Genomic DNA, 23,377 nt, shown 5'->3' with positions numbered 1-23,377 from the left:
TTCATTTTTGCTCTTTTTAGATGGAATTAAAAACATCACAATGAAAATTAGGTACTAATACATGAAATGAACGATATCAACCACTGATATAAAAGAAAACACTTTAATCACAAAACTGGATCCTTTATCTTTGGACTGAACCATACTCATGCAACATCATAACAACTGAACTTTGCCATTCTTTACAAACTCGGATATTGCATTATATGGCAATATATGTTGCGAGTTTTCGTCTAAGCTGACTTCTTCTTCTCTGTTTTCACCATCGTCTACAATCACACCTTGGACACTACCTTTAGCTTTAACAAATAAATGACTCTCCAGGTTAGGCTTTATCATTATCTGATTTGTATGTAAATCTTGTAAACTCTCTGGCATCCCTGCAAATAATGACTTGAAGTGAGTGTTCATGTTCGATATGTATTCCTTGGCAAATGCCATTTCACCTTGTGATAGATATCTCTCACTCGGCTCCCGCAATTGTTCATCTTCCAATATCTTCAAGGTGAATGTTTCTATTTTATCAATTCGAGTCCTAAGGTAACTTGTTATTAAATAACGTATTCTGTCTAGTTCCAATTTATGTAAACCGACACGAAAGTCGTTTTTATCCAATTTCTTCAAGTTCTCCTCCATGTGGTGGATCTGTTCCATCATACAGTCCACCTGTTCTATCTTGTGAGGAAGAATCTCTGGACTCAACTTTTCATTCAGCCAAGCTTCTTCCAGTGACTTGAGAACTCCTGCTGCTGTCATCATTTCTTCATCTGAAAGCGTCTCATCCAAACCAAATTCGTCCATCCTGTAAAAAAAATAGTGATCATAAAATAACTGTACTATTGGTAAGAGTTCATTAAAACTAGAGAGAGGTAAATGCACTAAAGTGTAAATCACAAAAGATTTATGAGAATATTTTAACCTTAACATAAGCCAGAACTCCAAAACAAGCAGTTGAATTCTATTCCTAATGAAGTATTAAATTATTTCTATTAAGAATTAGTTTACACATACTGACATTTAAAAAAATAAAATTTCTGTCTTAAAACAATATCACAGTCAGCATTACATTTTTAATGTTACATGTTGGCCACCTAGCGTTGATTTTCTAATTATTATACTTCTAAGGTAGATAATTATCGCAAAAGAGATTAATTAATGTAAGAACATACCAGTTCATCTGTAAGTTTTTGTAATTTATTAAAAAGGACAAGAGCATTAACAGAACATATATTAATCCTTACTAGGCCAAGAAGAACATTTACTCTAGAAGTGCTCATAATCTCACTGTTACAGGCACAATGTTTTTGGACAACCATTCATGTATTTTTACTAAGTTTATTTAGATCAAAACTAATTATCCATATGTAAATATTATATTTTACTTTTGTAATACAGAAAATAATCTTATAATTCATTTTTACATTTACTGAATTATAATTTTACAGCCCTCCAAAACTATGTATGTAAAGAATATAAACACAGTTTCATCTGTGAATTCCATTTTATACCTAACTTGTACTGTACATAGGAAAATATTCAATACATAAATATAATTCTGCATTTTATGCTGATTTTAGAAATATAGTTTATATGGTCTACACATATGTATTGGTTGTAGACTCATTATGTTCTTCCCATATACATACATTTTTAGTAAAATGTAAAAGATTTATTTGTTGTTAAGGGAAATCAGAACATATACAAAATGTGAAGCATATAAATACATACTTTAACTAAAACCATGTTACAAATTTCAAACAAATATTCATCTTCGAATTATGTTTTATTCATAATTTATTGTAAGTAGTAACTAGATAAACAAGTCCAATAAATACATTTTAAATCCTAACTTTCTTTCTGATTTAGAAATACACAGTTTATATGATAGAAGAATAAATTTATAAACATTTCATTATTATACCATTTATGAAATGTAAATCAATTTTGTAAACTACTGTTCAACTAATACAGAAATCAACTGAAATTAATCCCAAAATAATCTTTTCCAACAACACAAGAAAAAAATTATGCAATTAATATAATATACAGTTTGTTGTGTTTTAGCTATCAGCTGAGACAAAAACAATAGAGAAAAGTAAAAATGTAAAAACATATCTAAAAAACCCCAATACTATAAAAATGTTGATTCTTCCTCTTTGTTACCATATTAATTAAACCACAGTCAGACAATATTGACTCCTTTTAAAATTACGTAACATGAAAGTATGCAATTCACCACATATGTGGCATTGCCACTCAAATGATGGCCTAATTCACAGCTTAGGTGGCATGTGTCACTTCTAGCGTTAAGTTCTTCATACCATACTTTTTTTTTACATTCCACATTTCAAACGCAAATTTTTATTAATACATTGAAAGTGTTGTTTTACTAACCATCCCTTGAAATCAATGTTAAAAAGTGATAACAGCTCTGAGGACTACACGGCAGTGTCATAACTATCATCTTAGTTTTCCACATTTCTTCACATACAAATGCCAAAGCATCCCAAAATCTGTAGGTGTTAACCATGGTTTTGACACTTTGTGAAACAGAAAACTTTAGATGACATTCATTAATAGGACACATATCAGAAATTCATTATTATTATCAAGGAAGATAGAAATATGCAAATCATAATGCACCATCCTAATCCTAATGTACTGTAATAAGCTAACGTATAACTTTACTGTTGAGCACTCAACGGTATTGGAATTGGGTCTGAATTACTATTTTTTGATAGATTTAAACAGAAGTCACCAGCTATTTGATATGACAACAATGTGCTAGTCTACCATTGGCTATTGGTCAACAAAATTCTTTGGAACTGCTCATTATTAGCCTATAGTACACGTTTGAAACCAAAATTCAAAAAGTGCCTGGGTAGTGACATACACTTTTTATACTATATCTGGCCTGTGCATCAAACAACGCTGAAAAAAGTAAAAACAATTACTGCTATTGAAGGCTTAATAAAGAACAATTGGGTAATTCTAAGCAATATATGGGTCAACCTCGATTTTTCTCATATTACAATATAATGTTCCAATAGTCAATTAGAAAAGGAAATGACTAGAATTTCTTGCCGGAAAGCAGTTATAGGGAGCAGGCAACTCATATTACAATATAATGTTCCAATGGTCAATTAGAAAAGGAAATGACTAGAATTTCTTGCTGGAAAGCAGTTATATGGAGCAGGCAACCGCGAGGATTACCTATTAGTGATCAGGGGCACTGACGTGATCTGGTCTTCAAATTTGGAACTACTCGAGTTAATTTTTTTTCTAAAAGAGCAAGCAGCGCGAAGCGCTGCGCAGCGGGCAAGCATCGTGCGTGATCTTCGTCTATACTGAATTGATTCAGGCCAAAAGGAATGACACAGATTCCTTTACCAGATTTTTACGGAGATTTTGTATTGGGCGGATTATATTGGTTTACTTTGCTTTCCAGCATGTAATTATGTGTTTAAAAATTGTTTTACATACATTACCTACATTATATTGTAATATGTAATAACAATTTATTAGAAATTTTTAATAAAAAAAAAAGGATCAGCACGATGCCTGCCCGCTGCGCAGCGCTTCGCGCTGCTTGCTCTTTTAGAAAAAAAATTAACTCGAGTAGTTCCAAATTTTAAGCCCAGATCACGTCAGTGCCCCTGATCACTAATAGGTAACTCTAAGCAATATATGACCGTCTGGCGGTTGCCTGCTCCCTATAACTGCTTTCCGGCAAGAAATTCTAGTCATTTCCTTTTCTAATTGACTGTTGGAACATTATATAGTAATATGAGAAAAATCGAGGTTGACCCATATATTGCTTAGAATTACCAACAATTGTGTTACTGTTGTAACTTATATATTGTTTTATTTAAATTAAACTTTTATAAGTAATTCTCTACAAGTGGCACGTTCAATATGTGAGTAGTAATTGGACTGAGAAATCTAACTAAAAATGGGTTGTTTGGTGGGGTTTCTAACCCTGCTTATGTAAATTGGGGTCATGAAATACTTTAGGTGGGTTTACTAGAAAATACAGACAATTAAAAAAGAAATGTATCTAAATCATACAAATTTTACAAAAGGGCGTAATGGTACCCCCCCAAAGGGGACCTTATGTACGTAGTCAACATCCAGACTTTTAATGACCTCCTCTGTGCTTGTATTTCTACAGCTCTCTCGAAGTGTGTGACCAGACACGGAAAACCAACATTTTGATTGCAACTTTATAATTTTGGTGCATACTTATTACGCATTATTCAATAAACTATAGGCTATATCAGATTAATCTGTGAAACATCCCGATTAATTTAGTATAATATTTGTCTTAATTAAGTTTTATTTTCGACAGTGAAAATTTGATTAAACAGATAACTACAAAATCGACTACTGACTAGTCGTTCAACATTGGAGAAAAATTTTTTAGTGACTAGTTACTAATCGTCTAACAGATGGAGGGTTAAGCAAGTAAATAAAACTTTGTTTTTACTGCAAAAGAAAATATGTTTAATAATAAAAAAAAAACTACGCGCAAAATGTAATTTGAATTTATTATAAGTGAGTGATTGCACTTATAAATTTAAATGCATCAGGGAATACTGCAGAATTGGGTGCAGAAACAACAAAATTTTAATTATTTTGAAACAGAGTGAATAAAAGATTAACAGATGTCAAGATCTTGTGAAGAAATATATGATAAGAAATAAGCAGAGTTCCCAAGCTGCTGATTTGTTTTTCATAATAGTACAAATTTCTAAAATCGCGGCAAACGGGTAGAGTATGGTAAGCAGACCCGTTTTTTTTATATCAATATTGACAAACGATATTAGGCTACTTAATTATAACTTTCGATATAACCAACCGATTTTTATTTTTGAACAATAACTAACTTGTATCAACTATAAACACTTTTCATAAAGTAAACGTATTTTCTTTTATAGATAATAACAGACAGTTAAAAGATTGTGAGGACCATGAAACGGAGAGTTTAAAAAGTGGCATATCAGCCGACCTGCTTGCAAATCATGTCTGTGAGTATTTGTTCAGAAGAGAAGTACGGTTTTCTACAGAAGATGCTTCAACGATTTCTCGATAGTGGTTAATCATTGCTACCCTTGAGAAACCATAGGGCAGAGTATGATAAACGGACCCGGTTTTTATATCGCGTATTACAATCATCGATACTTTACATATCGAATAACAGAACTATCAATCGATATCAATGTATATAAAATACAACAATAAAATACAATCACATCCGCTTCAAATTAATACAAATTGTTTAAACAATTACACAATGTCATGAACAATAAAAAAACCCTGTATAACCATTAATCAAACAAAAAATTGGGTAGGGTACGATAAGCGGACCCGGTTTTTTATATCGAAATTGGCAAACGATATTACTTAATCATAACCATCGATATAATAAATCGATACTGATTAATTATTTTTAACAATTAATTAAACAATCTATATCAATAACTGTAAACACTCTCAAATAATACTCTTAATGTAATATTTCTATTTTAATTATATAAGTAACATTTGATTATTAAAAATGAAAGTAAACATTTTAGAAAACTACGCGACATTGCTTTGGTAGATGATACCAGACATGTTTTTCATGACTTCAACATGTTGGACTCGTGCGGAAAAACCCATTATGTGAAATTTGTGAGAAAGAAACGGTACTTTGGGATTATACCGACCACACCCAGACATGAATCGTTATTTCACATTTCGTTTCTACTGATTACTAGATTAGCGTAGAACAATATTTCGTCAATATAAAACAGGAATTGTCTTATCGCAAACACCTCCCCATCCTCAGACAGAGGTCAAAGTCGAGCGTCTAGTAGATAACGTGATTGCAGAGTCTCGCCGCCCCGTTCAGCTGGTGCATCGCTTTGTTGTACTTCCGTGTTTTACCTCTACATTTCTCCAAACACAAAAATTCAACAAAAACAAACATTTACCAAACTAAACTTTTTATTAAAAAAACACTCAAAACTTGTTTTTATTCTTGATCACATTCCGCCACCCAAAATGCGAGTGCCTCCGGCCATCAGCGCGGGCTTCGACAGCACCTTCGGTGCTGCCCCGCGCTGATGTCGACGAAAGAAAAACATCCCTCGAGATAGTACCTATCAGTAAAATATCAAATTCTAGAGGGGCTAATCAGAAATATAAATTGAATTGTAATGGAAAGGCAATGATGTACCGTGCAAATCACGTGATGCCGCGCGGCCTGCCGTAATCAGGATTCTCGAGAAAGATAAGATAACAGCGACAACAATACCGATCACAATACCTGGAAATGCTTGTAAGTTTGTAATTTTGTAATTGAAGAGTTGTTTTTTCGTTCTATCATGTTTGTTTCTATAAATTTCTATTTTTGTGTTCTTCATACTGGTGTGGTCGGTATAATCCCAAAGTACCAAAGAAACAACTGTAACTGTGAGAGGAGCAAATATGGTCGTCTTCAGTTTTCCTAATGTTGGTTATAATACTTTGTTTGATCACTGTAAATATTAGATTCATATTTTAATTTAAAACATATGATTGTTATTGAGAACTATAGATACTTTATATCGATTGATAGTCTAGGATTTGAGATGCGAATATTAGGTATCGATTATTACATTCTTCGATATAAAAAGCCGGATCCGCTTATCGTACCCTACCCAAAAAATTAAGACGTGTAATCAGGAGAATTATTTTTAAAATAAAGAAAACGTAATAGATAGAAGAAAACTTATAAATCAAATTGTGTTTAGAATAAGAAAATGGGTGTACGTTTGGTACATATGACATAGGCATATATACTGTCAAAATTTATCTATTGGTTGATTATATCGATAGGTAGCCTATAATAATTGAACATCGGTACGATTTCGATTTAAAAAACCGGGTCCGCTTATCATACTCTACCCAAAACATAAATAATTACTCATATTTCATATTTTCTGATATAACTTAAATGTTTCTTATCTTATTATTTCATAATTATTTACAAGTGTATCACTATTTCCAGTTCTAATTGTTTGTTTGAAGATCGTTTTCCATTTATGAGATTGTCGCTATGTGTATTATATTAATTATTTTAATTTTAAATATGATAATTATTATGAGTACAGACATGTTGATACAATTTATTGATGCGTATTCGGTATATGAATATAAAGTATCGATATAAAACAGGTGCCTCTTATATCCAAACTGCAGCAGTGCCAATCTCTCATGTGTTAACCTTTATGTAAGTAGAACTAAAAGTTATGTAGAAAAATAGTTCCTTGATTAGGGGTAAGACAAAAAGAGAATATTAAAATAAAAAAAATAAAAAAACTGTCAAGAGACAGACTTAACCAACTGATATTATTTGTATAAGTTACCTTAAAAACGATTTCTGTAATTAATTAAGACCGAATTTAATTTTTGATTATATATTACACAAATTCATGTAGCAATCACGAAAGGAAACTTTCAACAATTCACATGCAACACTTGACATTTTGAATGATTTTTCAGTTTCTAACACAAATACATTCTTCAGTCTAATCCAGTATCATCAAAGTATAAAATCTTCCCTGCATAATTCAGTAGAACTCTTGTAGAACAAGCACTAAGCCTTTTATAAATAAAACAACAGGTTTAAATATCAAATATATTTTTAAGGTTAATTTTACTCAACATTTAAAATTATATTATGTTTCGTTTGAGGTTGGACGTTTTAAGAGAGACAAATTGTAATTTATATTCTAGAACATAACCGGTGACAATATGGTCCAGGTTTCTCATTTACAGCTAACGCGATTCACCGGTCATGCTCGTGTTCACGCAACTGACCAAATACCAAACGAAACACTGTTGCAGCATCCAAACTAAAACAGACGGATCAGTAGAAACAAAACAATGTTAAAAACAAAAACACATAGAACGGTTGTATGTAATTTTTGGAGTTGATATTGATAACACCAGATTTATGTATGACGTGATCATAACGAGTGGTGAAATATTTGGTGGTCTGTGAATGTTTAGGTGTGTCTGTATGTTGTAATGTTTGTGTAAGAGAGTGAGAGATAAGATTAGTGTTGTTGGGTTATGTTTGTCATAGCTGAGAGTTTGGAAATATTAAACATAATAAGTAGGCATAAGCCTCGGTTGTCAGTAATTTTAAGCTAGGAGTAGGCTGACACATCGTTTTCAGGACTTGGGACTGTACATGTGAGTACTAAGTTTGGTTATGTTAAGGTTATGATTCAAGAATAAGGCGTAGCCAGCCTATTATCAGCTGTGTTTATGCGTCTATCCCTTAAAACTATTACACTTGTATTTTCCTCTATATATTTCATTTCACTAAAAGATCATGTTTTAAAACCAGAAGTGGAAGTCAGAATTTATCAGGGAAGGCCAATTTTTCCATTGTGCAGAGGTTTACTATAATATGCTAAAACCATGGTGTTTTATATTTTTGTATATTCCATAGATTATGAATCTGTTACACACAATTTTTTTGTATAGTGCCTTCTAAACTTATGAAAAAATCCTGTCTTTCAAGTGTCAAATCAGGTGGCTATCAAACATTTTAAAATTTCTTTTTACATTTTTAAAAACATTTCTTATTGGGTAATTTTATCTGAAAATATTCTGATATTAAAAAAAATAAAAATAAAAACTTTAAATGAAGATTTTAAAATTCGTATGATTGTTTCTGGTGTTGTTCCCTGACCACATATGCTCATATTTTTTTGGTTTTGTTTTCCATTCTTCACTACTGTACCTTAAAGATCTGTTTTTGATCTCTGAAGTTTGTGCTTTAGGTGCTTTTATTCATGAGGTAGCAATTAAATAACATAGCACATCTCTACATTTTCTGTTTTCATTTTTTTATGTAATCCATATCTTATGAAATATGACCCATCTAGTAGAGAGTTTATACTTACAAAAGCTTACTTATGTTCCTGGCATTTCTGTTTTATTGTCTTGTTTTGTTCCATTAATATATCAGGGTACGGTCCAATAAGCGGACCCGGTTTTTTATATCGAAATTGGCAAACGATATTACTTAATCATAACCATCGATATAATCAATCGATACTGATGAATTATTTTTAACAACTTAAATAATCTATATGAACAGCTGTAAACACTTTCAAATAATACAAGGTAATATTTTAAATTTCACGTAACATTGTGTATTAAAATGGCCGTCAATCTTAGGAAGCTTCACGAAATTGCTTTAAAAGACGATAAAATATGTTTTTTATGGCTTCAGGATGTTGGGTTAGTACCTAAGAATCCATTATGTGATATTTGTGGAAAGGTAACAAATGTAACTGTCAGAGGAGCTAACATGGTCGTCTTCAGATGCAAAAAAAGAAGGTAATGGTGGACACAACTTTAGTAAAAACGTTTTCGTTCTGTTTCATTTAGTTAAAGTTATGAGTTTCCCTGATTTTGGTTATATGTTCATTTATTATTTGTTATCATTAAATTCACATTTTAATTTAAACATATGATTGTTATTACTTTTATATCGATTGATAGTCTATGATTCGATATGCGAATATTAGGTATCGATGATTATATTCTTCGATATAAAAAACCGGGTCCGCTTATTGGACCCTACCCATATATCATTTTGCTGGGGCCTGTCATGACTGTATGGTGTTTCCACCCAGAGCCCTCCCCACGATATCCTGTTGGCGATATCCTGAGCATCAAGATCCAGGGCCCACCCTCTCAACACTGCCTTGTATGACACAATTTTTCGTCCCTCCCCTACCATGATCAGAAAGTCTGAATCCCTACCACTCTCACCCATCACCTGTCTAATTGAAATCCATTAATTTTGTTTTAGATCAAAATGGAAGGTAGACTACAGCCATGTCTCCACTTGCCTTTGTCTCAAGAACTGCTGACTGATATTGTAGACAAAGCCAAAGACTGGGCCTTAATGCATGGTATTATCATATTATATTTATTTGTTTTAAGAGGAATTAGACCATTAATTTTTTAAATATAAAACCAACATGTAATTTAGCTTGTTGTAAAGAAAACAATTTATAGAATCAATGCTAACAAAATATAAGTTTCATGTATTCTTTATCATGCCAGAATGATATAATATGAGTACTCTACAACAAAATTGATTATTAGCATTTGAATTTCAACCATCCTAAGATATTGCACATAATACTCAAAATAGAAATATGTAGAATATACCTCATACATCCTTTACACCATTGTCATTGTTACAAAATAACAGCTTTTTAAAGCTATCTTTAATGTAATATGTTCTGTGTTTAGTTGAATCTAACAATTTTAGTATTATTACAATAAAAGTGACACTTCAAGAGCTATATTTTTGATGCATCTTCAAGGTCACTGACCTGATTGTGTGTAGCAATAAATCGTTTTCTCGGAGTGGAGGTACACACAGATGAGGGTTGTTAGATTCTTTATCGCCCCAGGACTGATAACGTGTGCCTTACCTCATTTTTTATATATAGTTTGTAATAACTACATTTTTGTTTTGTGTTATTTGCTGACATGATGTTTGTGTCTTACATAAAAGCAGATTTACCCAATCCCGCTGTGTGATTTTGGGTGCTACTTCACTAAATCTTATTAATGGTTAAATGCTGACATTTTAGAATGGACACTGATAAGTAAACATGCTATCAGAAAGGATTACAGGATTTCAAAAGTTTTCCATTGTGAAAATTTTCAAAAATACATATAAAAACAATGGCAAATATCCAAATATCTGTTATTCTTTCAAGTCATCCATTATAAATAATAAACTTTAAGCAAAAATTTCAATCAGAACTGTATTTATTTGTGTTGTTTAGTCTATATACAAAAATATTTAAGGGTATAAATATAAATTTAGTAAAAGTGTTTTGGATTAATAGCTGTAGCAAAGTTTAATTAATGTATAATTTGCTATATTTGTAGTACTAAGATTTATTATTTGTTTTTAAACATCTAAAGTTGAAATATAATACCCTTTTGAAATTATTATAATTAAAGCAAAACCAAGTTTATGGTGGGATTAATATGTTATTATTGTCAAAGTATCATTGAGTATCAGTAGTACAATAAAGGATGACCTAACAGAGATTGTAACAAAGGATTTGGGCTCAATCATTATTTCAAGGTGAAAAATGACATTACAATGGTTTATTTAAATGAGAAACTTGTAATACCACAGAACTTGAGATCATATATGGTTGGTTAGCTACATTTAGCGTTTGACAAAAATTATGAATATAGCTAAAATGTATCTTTATTGGCCAGGAATGATATCAGATATTAGGAATATAGTTGCTTCTTGTCAGGTATGCCAGAGATTTCAAATACAGAAAATTAATGAACCAGTACTTCCACATGAGATCCCTGACATACCATTTTATAAAGTTGTGTTAGACATTGTTAAATATAGTTGGAAGTATACTTAATACTAGTAAATTACTACTTAAGATTAATTGAAGTAGAAACCGTAATAAGTAAGTCTATAGATACAATCATTGATGATCTGAAATCTATATTTTCAAGATATGGTTTTCTCCATATGGTTGTAGCTATCAAGGAGTTTCGAAAGAAATGGAATTTTGTACATCAAATCCTTTATATCCTAAAAGCAATGGGCTGGATGAAAAAAATGTTCGAATTATCAATGTTGAAGATGGCTGAATATAAAAACAAGGATTTGGATCTTTACTGACTAAGAATTCTCCAGTGGTTGGATTTGGGCTACTTGCCTTCTCAGTTACTTATGAGCCATAATTTATGAAGCAAACTACCTGTTAAACCTTCTCATCTAAAGCACTCCATTGTACAAGATGACCAAATTCACCATCAGTACTACTATTATAATAGATCTTGTAAATCAGAAGATGTATTAATTAATAATGATAGAGTACTTGTTTTATACACGTTTTCAAAGATTTGGGAAAAAATATAAATTTCAGAAAAGCTGAGATTTTATTAATATTTAAGATGAATGGGAAAATTTTGAGAAGAAATTACAGCTTTATAATAAAATTAAAAGAAGAAGATAACCATAAAGAATAAAATAAATGTAAATAATAACCAAATAGTACACAAAGAAGTGTTTGATTACTAGCCAGTGAATAAACCAACATCAGTTGAGTCACCTGTTGAAACCAAGCCTGCTCCGCCAGAGTCAAATGAAGTTCCACCTAGGCGCTAGAGAACTATTACCAAACCTGAAAGACAACTTGTAAAATTTGCTTAAGGAGAGAGAGGTTATAATAATATTAAATATAACATATGATTTATTTAATACTTAGTATTATCATATGTTATTTTTGTAATGTTGATATTATTAGTTATCTTGGAAATATTAGAACTGAACTTAATAAAATACTTACAATATTCTTGCAAGTGAACTATTATATTAAATAATATAATTAAACAGTGATTGTCATGAAAATTTATAGGAATGCTTCATTGAAGTATCAAATGGAGTTAGCTCTGTAAATCAAAAAATGTTGGCCACAAACTATATTGCTAGGGACTACAGTATTAACACTCTTTGATTAAAGGAGTTTACGGATTCATTCATGGTTCAGATATAAGCTACTACAGACGAAATACACCTCTTCTTGGGCTGTTTTCATCTGTTAGTAGGTTTGGCTATGAAATTCATCATGGTATTGTGTGTGGCAGCATAACTAGACTTTCAGTGGATTTGCAATGAGTTTTTAAGTGAACTGATGAAAGTTACAGTAACTTTAATTATTTTATTGTAGTATCACTAGATAAAGGAATACGACATTTTCCAATATATAATTTTTTATTTTGTGCAAGGCCTTTCTGAATCAAAGATTCCATCATCAGGCACTTCACAAATTATCAAATGTTTACATTTTTGTAATAATAATTAATTTTATAATAACATATGGTAAACAATTTGGATGTATGGTTAGCCAGTATCAAATATTTAATCAGAATTTAATTTTAATTTTTTTATAAATTGATATGAGAGTAAAACTGAATTTTGAATTGGTCCGTCTTCATTATTGATAATTTTTTCTTGATTTATGGTAATGTAAAATGTTTCCCAAGCAATTAAGTGTGTTGTGTTTGTAACTTCTTTTAATAATCGTAAATTTTTATTAGAGATTGTGTGTCCAGATTCAATACAGTGATTCGCCACAGCAGATTTTTCATTTCTTCCATATTTTATGTGTGCAAAGTGTTCTTTGAATCGTGTTTTAATGTTCCTTTTAGTTTGGCCAATGTACAATTTATCACAGTCGTTGCATTTAATTTCATAAATTCCTGATTTGTTTTCGAATGTGGTTTTGTCCTTGGGATTTCCTAATATTTGTGATAATTTGTTGTTTGTTTTATAAGTGATAGATTTGTTTGTATGTTTTTTAAAAATTTTCTGCAATTGATTTGAAATGTTACTGTATTGATTTACTTGATTTACAGACTTTTGAATACTCCACTATCTATCGATAACTACAACAGAGTTAAACTACATCAAAGATATTGCTATTTTTAACGGTTACACCACACAACTTATTGACAACATACTTCACAAATCAATCAAGAGAAAATTAAGAAAATCTAGAACAACATTACTACCACTTCAAGATAATAAACAAGAATTCATCTGTACAACATACAGTAACATTTCAAATCAATTGCAGAAAATTTTTAAAAAACATACAAACAAATCTATCACTTATAAAACAAACAACAAATTATCACAAATATTAGGAAATCCCAAGGACAAAACCACATTCGAAAACAAATCAGGAATTTATGAAATTAAATGCAACGACTGTGATAAATTGTACATTGGCCAAACTAAAAGGAACATTAAAACACGATTCAAAGAACACTTTGCACACATAAAATATGGAAGAAATGAAAAATCTGCTGTGGCGAATCACTGTATTGAATCTGGACACACAATCTCTAATAAAAATTTACGATTATTAAAAGAAGTTACAAACACAACACACTTAAATGCTTGGGAAACATTTTACATTACCATAAATCAAGAAAAAATTATCAATAATGAAGACGGACCAATTCAAAATTCAGTTTTACTCTCATATCAATTTATAAAAAAATTAAAATTAAATTCTGATTAAATATTTGATACTGGCTAACCATACATCCAAATTGTTTACCATATGTTATTATAAAATTAATTATTATTACAAAAATGTAAACATTTGATAATTTGTGAAGTGCCTGATGATGGAATCTTTGATTCAGAAAGGCCTTGCACAAAATAAAAAATTATATATTGGAAAATGTCGTATTCCTTTATCTAGTGATACTACAATAAATAGTTATTCCAATGCTCCAAGATTCTACATTTAATTATTTTGTTTGATTATGCTTTAAGAGACTGGTTGGTTATGTCAATAGACAGGTGTCATCAGTACATTAAGTATAGTAGATCCTTGCTAATCCAAACCTCACTAGTTTTAAAATTGTGTTAGTTCAAACACTTTAAGTAGAAAAGTAATTCACAAAATTATTGACTGTTGATGAAAGTTAAGTTCTTAAAAAATATTGTGATCAAAATACGTATTTTTATTTTTGTAAACAACGATCAGGTGCAGACTGTTTGAATGATAATTCTCATTCTTCACATCGAGAAAGAGTTGTCAAAATAATCGAAGACTACAGGTTAATTAGATATGCTTTAAAATTTATAGAACATTATCAGGTAAAGCTTAAAATTATTGATATTTTCAATGGCATTGTTTTAGTATGTGTATAAAATAGAAAATTGAATGAGGTAGTATAATAAGGGGTGATAATATGAACATTTATTTCTAATAGAATAATATAAGGAATGTGCTTGATGTACATAATGATACACATAATAATACAATATTTTATTAGAGATATATTAATTTTATATATAGTTTATATTTTTTATATATATTATTTATATTATAAAAAATACATTATCAACTAGTAGTTGTAATGGTTTTTGGTCCAAAAATGTGGAAAGTAATCCACAACAATAAGAGTTTCATACAACTACTGAATATAAGTAAAATAGCACGCCTGAGAAATGAAAGATAGCAGTAACAAATAGTATTCAGAGTGAAGTAATTTCTTAAAAGCAATGATATGGCTGCTAATTTCAACTTTTAGTAACTGTTGATTATGTAAAATCAGCAATGAGTGAGATAATGTCAAGTGCATAAGAAGTGTTGAAATAACTCTTTAAATAGGTAAGATAACTAAAACTGTTAGTATTAGTAAATAAGTTAATCTCTGTTTGATTTTTTCCTTAGAAGACCAATTAATTACAGGATATAAATTACTAGGTGAAGATCAATTACAGGAAAAAATGAGGAGGCTAATTATCAGTTTGCAGCAGCAGTCAGAGCCATATACTGCATTCTCATTCTGATTATTAAGCCGTTTACTCTCTATTAGCTAACATGTGTTGTGGGTGTAGTGCTGGTGATGTGGAGGGAAGCTAGTCAGCTGGGGTTTCTGTTCATAGCCTAGTCAACAGGTTGAAATTGATCATATGTTGAAAGTGATTGTACAGATGAGAGCTGAATTTCTTTCCCTGTTAGTAAACTGTGATAAGATACATGAATTTCTCAAAGCTCTAATTTCTCCCCTTTGTGCTTCTCCCCATCTCTCTTTGATCATAAATTTGCAGGTCTATAGAAACATCTGATTCTCCAAAATTAATCTTTTTAAAATCTTTTTTGTACATCTACAAAAGACGATATTGTCATATTTCTTGAAAACCTAGTAGTTGTGGCACTAAAACAAAAAATGTAATTTCACTGATATTTTTTAATGAAAACTAGTATACTATGTATTGTTATTTTGGATTTTTTAAAATTAACAACAAAAATCAAAATTTGTGTAGCTAAAATATTATTATTTTTGGGAGAATGTAGTCAACATCTTCTTAAAGTATATTATACTTACAAGATCAATTTTTGCTGAAAACAAGATACTACCAACAGATTGGCATTGAAGATAGGAATATATCAAAGACAGTGAAGAAAAGAGAAAGGTTTTTTTTTGTCTAACACCAACTAAGGAAGCTATTGTGTACAATGATGTTTTAACATTAGTTTTATGACGGGGTGTGGAAATTATTGTGTCTTTAGAAAATTAGGATTGTGATGTCCATCTACATGTGAGCATATAATAACACAACACAATATAGCTTAGTAGCGATGAGGGTGATAAAGACCAATTAGTATCAAATTATTTCAATTCAAAAAGGCTTAGAAAACTTAATTATTATTTAAGAGTTATTATTATGCTTTCTTTAATTGATTTGTTCAATATTCAGGTATATTAACTTATATTTATATTATAAGGAAACTGCTGGTCTGTTCCTAGGCCTTTCATAGGTTTTGGACAGTGAAAAGCCACTCTGGTAGTAGGGTATATTTCCCCCAAACCAAACCTGTCACTGTTTATGAATCTGAAAATCAATTTACAATGCTGTACCATATGATGCAGGACAAATTGCACACTGGATATTGCTTTTTTAAGTTTATGTCCTACATGTTTAATATTAATCCATGCCATTTTAAAGGTAAAATTACATTTTACCCTAATAATGATCAAAAATGTTTTGGTAAAATTTGATAACCATGTTTTATTTTTAGCCTTACTTTATAGAAACAAAACCAAAAAGGTTTGAAAGAGTATACTTTATTACTTTTTTAGTACCAGTTATTTTCCTAAAGGCATAAAAATTTATGTTGAAAAAGGAGTTAAGAGTAGAGTACAAAGGGGAGTCTTTTGGAAAATTACTAATTTTATCACAGGCTATCAACAAGGAAGAATTCAGCTCTCCGGGAATTACTTCTAACATATATCCTGTGTTGACTGGACTATCAGACCTCAACCATCATCCACCTCAGATTGTGAAACCACACTTACACTAATTTGTAATTTTATGTAAGGGATCACCTTCCAAGTCAAAATTTTATTCAACCAAAATTAAGACTACTCACATTTAACAGTGAGTTCTCAGATCATTTGGAGAGCCCTCTCACAGTTGCCCATTTAACTTTAATCTACTCACTTATTGGCTTCGATCATTGATCTGTTTACATGCACTTTCTGGTTTACCGAATCAATCGTTTCTGTACAATTGGTTAAGTAAGTTTCTGTTGAAAAAAGGTTAAAGTAGAGAACAACTTGCAAAAATGTATGGGGTGTGAACTTGTGCTATAAGTTATATTAAGGAAACAAAGGCTCAGGTAAGACAATTTGCATTAAAACCAGACTCCAAAGAGGATATGCTGGAAAATTTATATTTTCTAAGACTTCAGCAAAGCCTTAGAAGACTTAATGTACATTTAATTACACAGCAAATCTGGGCACAAGATCAGAGAGTTAGAAAAGAAAAAGAAAATCTTTCCTCAGATTTATCAGACTAATATTTAAATTTAAAGATAAGTTTATTAAGGAAGCAATTGCACTTTATGTAAGGGTTGATATATACTACATCGATGAAATGCGGCGAACTGTTCAAGACATGAAAAATTCAATTCACTTCTGGTTTTTAAGTGAGCAAAGAAAGGTTTATAGCAATGGTATGTGTTAATGGCACGGGCAGCATAAGATAAAACTGTTAGTTATCGGGTAGAGTAACAATCCACAAAACTTCAAAAATGTAAAAACTTCTAATTTCATAAACTATTGCTTGGATGGCTTAAACCATTTTTCTGGATTGATTTACAATTAAGTTCAACCCCAGTTTTAAAATATTTTGCAAGAACAAAACTGGGAAAGTTCTGTTTATCATTCTTAATACACCCTTTCTCAATTTAAACGGCCATCAGGGTTCATTAAGAAAATTAAGAGCATTTACCAAAACCAGTTCCTTTGTTTGTTGCCTTTTATGTACCAGCAGAAAAACTGAAAGATTAGTTCACTTCATAACAAATCGGTACTTTTTTATTATCCGGAGGCCACTATTTTTTTAACAGTTTTCCTTAGCAGGGACCTAAAAAACAACATTATTAGAAAGAACAGACTTTATTTGACAGACTTATATTGACAATGACAGACTTACAGTGAAAATGACATGTCTTTATGATGATCAATTTCTGCCTCAAAAAAGGAAGTGATGTAGATAAAAAATAGTAAATAGGGACATAGTGGCCTATTTTTCACCAACATCACTTCTTTTTAGGAGGTAGAAAACAAGGACCGATTTTCATAATGACATGTAATTTTCACAGTAAATCAAAAACCAATTTTAAGTTTTTTAGTTTGTTCTTTCTAATAATGTAGGTTTTTAGATTCTCAGTAAGAAAAATTATTAAAAAATAGTGACCTCTGGATAATACACAGTAGCCAAAGAAATTAAAATGAAGAAAGCAGTGATGAGGATAATGTTAATTAACATGGGAATTTCAAAAATGAAATGAAAGAAATCTGCAGCATGAACTTGTATTTGAAGAATGTGATGAAATTTATGCCAGTGTGTGGTTGGCTGTTGATAAAGATTCTGTTACCAGATTTTGAGAAACCAAGAAATTGTTGTTACGGTATCTGAAGTTATGTTTAAATATTACTTCTGTAACTTGCATTACTGTATATTCTATTTTTGTTAAGTCAGATTGTGTCAAATAATCTTTATAGGCCTACATCAGGTCTATCTAATCACAATACTCTGCTGTTACATTCTGTTTTATTTTCATTGTTCTATTTTCAAAGCATTTATAGTTAATTTGTGAAGCCATATAAATCAAGTATATAATCAGTTAAATACACTATTCCTAAATAGTGTATTTAACTGATTTGGTAAACATGATTGCAATATCATCTAGGGTACTAATAATTTTCATCCGTTTCTCAAATGATTTAAATACTATTGTTTCTCTCCAAAACAGAGTTAAGACCTATCAGATGCTTGTAATTCTAAACAGATCCTTAAGCTTTAAAGACACTAATTGTTCCAAACATAAGCTCTAGTTTAAAAAATATATTATTTTATGAGTTGAAAGTTGAAAAGGCTTTATTGAAAGTTTATTTTTTGTGGGTTTTCTTTTTAATTGCACCAGAACAGATATTTTTGTGTCACTCGTAGTTGTTAGTACAGTTATTTATTTAACCTTCTTATTTTATAACTTATACTTAAGTTCACTTAAATAAAATGCATTGAAACAAATCTATTGGTTTTTTAGGTGCATGTATGAGATCCAAGACTAATTTCTCAACTGACTCTCTCAATTTTGCACCGTTTACACTTCTGCCTTCAGCATTTCCTAGGAAAGAGTTTGAAAGAGCTGTTGCACTTCAACCCATAGTCAACGAGCTGATGCACAAAGTTGCTCATGATCATGAATTTCTTGAAGAGAGCTTGAGAAAGTAAGTAATATACTGGTTTTATATTGTTTTATTAATGTGTGTTTGTATAGAGCATATCATTAGTCACTCTCAGACATAAACAGTGCTAAATTTTGGAGTTTTGAGTCCTAGGCCCAGTTTCCTTGCAGTATGTATACTGTATATACTAACATACAGGGTGATTCACAAAGATATGCAGAAACTGTGGGATCTCATTCTATACATAAACGTAATGAAAAAGTTTATATGAACATGAGTCCAAAAATGCTTCTTTGGTAAGTCAAGGGTAGTGAAAGATTTCACCCGGATTTTAGCTCACCATGTAAAACAAGGTCTTTTATGATATTCTGGTAAGGAAAACTAAGAGGCAAATCCTATAGTTTCTCATAGTTTTTGACTTGATATATTGAATAAAACAGGTCCCAGAACTGTAAGTTGAATAGTTTTTTTTTTTTTTTTTTTAGAAAAACTGTGTCATGTGCAAAATATGGAGTGAAAAAACACATGTTTCATATTTAGGCAACAATAACTTTATTTTACCAAGAAACAGACCAAAATTTGTAATAAAACTAGGAAATATTATTCTGAACAAAACTGTGTATATAAAGTATATAGAAAGTGAATATATGTTTGATTGACACAGTAAAAATTCTTGGAGAAGTCAAACAAGACTAAAATAGTTGATTGTTGCTGAACCGTGGCAAGGTGGTTGTCCTCTGTTATTCGAAGTAACGTGATTAAGTACTGTGATACTGTATCAATCCAGACTAATAAGCATAAAAATATCCTTGTTTGTAGAAATTTGACAATTCGTTATTTGTTAAAAGATCTTTAGACACTGCAGACAGAATGCTAATGGCTCTTTAATATTGTTGAAAGCAGTGATGGAAGCTTGTTCAGAGCATGGATTAAGACAAACTTGCAGAGTTGAAAGAAAATACCATTTCTTTACTAAAAATTGATTTACTGAAAATTAATGTGACTGATGAAAGTATAGAAAAAATGAATTTTTTAACTAGTCATAGTTATGTGTCTGACATCCAGCTTTATGACTGGTCTGGATTGAATCTGTTGATGTGAATAACGTCAGATGGAATGGAATGTAAAGATAATCAATGTAATTTTGGATAGTTAAATAATGTATTGTTGTTTGAAAATATAAAATAAACAATTACTTGGACCATTCAAGGGAACTTTAACAGAGACTGGAGAGGGCTGCTTACTAAACCCAATTTTATCACGTTAAGCTTAAGAACAGTATAAGTACTTTTTCTGGGCTAATAATTTGTTGATATGTCTTAATCAGAAATTTCAAAGACTCTGTGCTTGACTCTTTCAGAGCTAGCGATACTAACTCATGGCCACCACATTTGAGCATTTTGGTAGACTGAGTTCTTTAGAGCCATGAAATAAAAAATTTCATGAATGAGGTACTGGACATCCTTTGTTTAATTTTTTCTTATACTGGGGCATGCTATTCAGAGACAGAATTAATGCATTTAATGTATTGATCATTGCATTAACGTTTATTTTGATTTCTACTGAATGCCATTGTACCAAAAGAACAAGTCTTATAAAGGTCTTATCATTTAAATGTTCAACGTCCTTATATTTAAAAAGCTTTCGCCAAACTTGGGTCTATGGTGGTAGAATGAACAGATGATTAGACTGTCTTTTGGTTCACTAACTATGATGAGGTCTAAGAGTGTGAGATTCAGTTCAGGTTCAGTTTAAGATAATCATTTTGCAGTATTTGAATAATCATTTCCTTGTTATTGTTTTAATTAGTAAATGAGTACTTATGTCAGCCATGATTAAGACACAATTTTAGCATAAGGAACAACAAAGTATTTTCAATTTCAGATTGCTGCCTAATCCTAAGAAGCCCAAAGCAATCCAATACAATCTCAAAGCAAGTCATCCGAACCAGACAAGTTAATTTATACAAATAGAAATTCAGGCCTAGCCGAGAGCTCTTGCTCTAAGACGCAATAATAACTTCAATTAACATCACCACTTCCTTCATTGAGTCATTTGTTTCTGTAAAGCATAAATATTAGTTATTAAATGATTTTGTAAAATATTTCGTCTTGTATGTTCTATTTTTATGTTCATGCATCAATTGAAATCTTAATTTTCAGTGTATTTTGTAAGTAATAGAATATACATCCGTATATTTTAACTAAAACGTACATATTCTGGAAGTATTATTTTATTAGGTAAGAGGTAAAGTAACTTTTAGTTCTTAATCTTAAAAGTGTTAGCTTATCATTTTTTGGTCGGCCAAAAGCATTTTATGTAGTGTTAGTTGACCATTTGTGGTTCGTCAAAACTTCCTTGCATAATAACTTCTTATAATACACTCTGTCAACATATTAATGTGATTTAAGCACCGTTGGATTGGTGCAGAAATATCACTTGTATCAAGATATATCAAGTGTTAGTCATTTTCTTGGTGCTGTCTGTCTTTAGATAAAGTTTATCAGTGGTAATAATTAGGTTTTAGAATAAACCAGTTACATGGAATTTTGTTTGACAACTTATTTGACAATTTGTACTAATATTAAGAAAGCGTACTTCTTTGGTATCCTTTGAAAAATTTTGGATTTGGAAAAATTTTCAATAAGGTAACAGTTAAAAAAAAACTGTGAAACTGTACAACTTTGACATAATTGGACCTTCCTGTATACAAAAATCAAAATATATTTAAAACTTTTTTAGTGAACTTGATATGGCTCGACCTACCTACCTTTTTATTTGAAAATTTTCTAAAAATATACTCCTACCCCTTTCCAATCTTGGATGTTAAAAATTATTTTTCCTAATTCTCTGGGCTCAAAATATAGGGGTTTTTGTTAAAATGAAGATTTGTTTCTCGGTCCAGCCGCTATACATCGCAGACACGTGGTCTGTCACACCCTGTATAAAGTCTAGTAAAAAATATAAATTAGTTTTATTGTATTTTTTGTGATTTGTTGTAAATGAATTTGTTTTTCATTTCAGCACAATCAAAGTTGATGAATTCACAGGACGTTTGTACAAACTCTATGAGACAATTCGGAAAGAAGGATATGGTCAGGTAAGTTATTTGTATATTTACAGTACTTATGCGCATGTTGAGATAACCATAACATAATAATACATTGAAGGAACATTGTGAATTCAGTGATGCAGCCCAATATCTTAACCTAGGTTTATAATTGTACTCTTGTGTATACACTATTTACAGTCATTTGTCTATGAGACTAGATCTGCTTGTGTTAAGTTACATAAAATTAATTCGTTTGTAACCTAAATCCTTTTTAAGTATGAAAGATTTGCATCTAGATCTAGACTTTCAATATACTTACTTTGCTGCACTGAGTCAAAGTGCATGTTTCATTTATTTTATTTATTTTTACATCTTTAAATCATAACAACATATTTTTAAAATACATATAATAACTGTTATATGTTTATTTAAGAGATCAGGCGGAAGGTGCATAAAAAACTGTATGACTGTGCTGGACTGTCTATGCAATTGCAGGTTCATAAACAACTTTATGACAATGCTAGACTGTCTATTATGCAATTGCAGGCTCATAAACAACTTTATGACAATGCTATACTGTCTATTATGCAATTCCAGGCTCATTTTTGCCAGACTTACCGTCACTCTTATTTTCCCTGTATTCACTTGAACTATGTTGTCTAAATAATCAATCACTAGATTTGTGTTTGTCAGCAACTCCATGTCAATTTCACTGTCAAATCAATAACAGGCCTTGTTTTTATTCCACTATATTAATGAAAATATTAACGAACAGTAACAACTAAAAGGCAGACATACGAGGCAGACCTGTTATTCAAGATATCTTTTGAGACCAGTACTCTCATCACACGTCGTTGAACTAGAGCATGTTGATCAGAGATTTGGTCTTGAGTCACAAGTCAATTGAAACTTTATTACCAAGACAAGGTGAATATTTATAAATAGATATAATTCATTTTGGTAGTTAATTAACTTCTTTACGATCTCTGA

General features: G+C 30.7%; 2 protein-coding genes across 6 annotated transcripts in view; one reads left to right on the top strand and one right to left on the bottom strand.

Annotated features, from left to right (window-relative positions):
• Positions 1-84: 84 nt before the first annotated feature.
• LOC124361975 (DNA replication complex GINS protein SLD5) lies at positions 85-12,246 on the bottom strand. Of its 2 annotated transcripts, none has more exons than XM_046816096.1 (2): positions 12,162-12,246; positions 85-802 (listed from the first exon to the last, which is right to left on the bottom strand). In XM_046816096.1, exon 2 carries the CDS (start codon positions 799-801, stop codon positions 157-159), a length of 645 nt encoding a protein of 214 aa, XP_046672052.1. In that variant the 5' UTR covers position 802; positions 12,162-12,246; the 3' UTR covers positions 85-156. The 2 variants fall into 2 exon arrangements, with proteins under 2 accessions (XP_046672052.1, XP_046672043.1); XM_046816087.1 differs by lacking the exon at positions 12,162-12,246 and adding an exon at positions 7,392-7,860.
• The window catches only part of LOC124361924 (glutathione synthetase-like), a 67,648-nt gene continuing 52,314 nt past the window's right edge, over positions 8,044-23,377 (top strand). For 3 of the 4 annotated variants that reach the window (XM_046816007.1, XM_046815990.1, XM_046816016.1), the window contains exons 1-4: positions 8,044-8,223; positions 9,860-9,962; positions 19,194-19,377; positions 22,360-22,435. In XM_046816007.1, the coding sequence (XP_046671963.1) occupies positions 9,866-9,962; positions 19,194-19,377; positions 22,360-22,435 (357 nt within the window). In that variant the 5' untranslated portion in view covers positions 8,044-8,223; positions 9,860-9,865. Of the gene's footprint in view, positions 8,224-8,323; positions 8,569-9,859; positions 9,963-19,193; positions 19,378-22,359; positions 22,436-23,377 lie in introns of those variants that run through there. The other variant, XM_046815998.1, reaches the window with a different exon arrangement.

The sequence above is a fragment of the Homalodisca vitripennis genome, chromosome 1 (assembly GCF_021130785.1).
Source record: "Homalodisca vitripennis isolate AUS2020 chromosome 1, UT_GWSS_2.1, whole genome shotgun sequence".
In the NCBI taxonomy this organism is placed as follows: domain Eukaryota; kingdom Metazoa; phylum Arthropoda; class Insecta; order Hemiptera; family Cicadellidae; genus Homalodisca; species Homalodisca vitripennis.
Note: the sequence above shows the minus strand (reverse complement) of the source record. Positions and strands in the feature narration are given on the sequence as shown.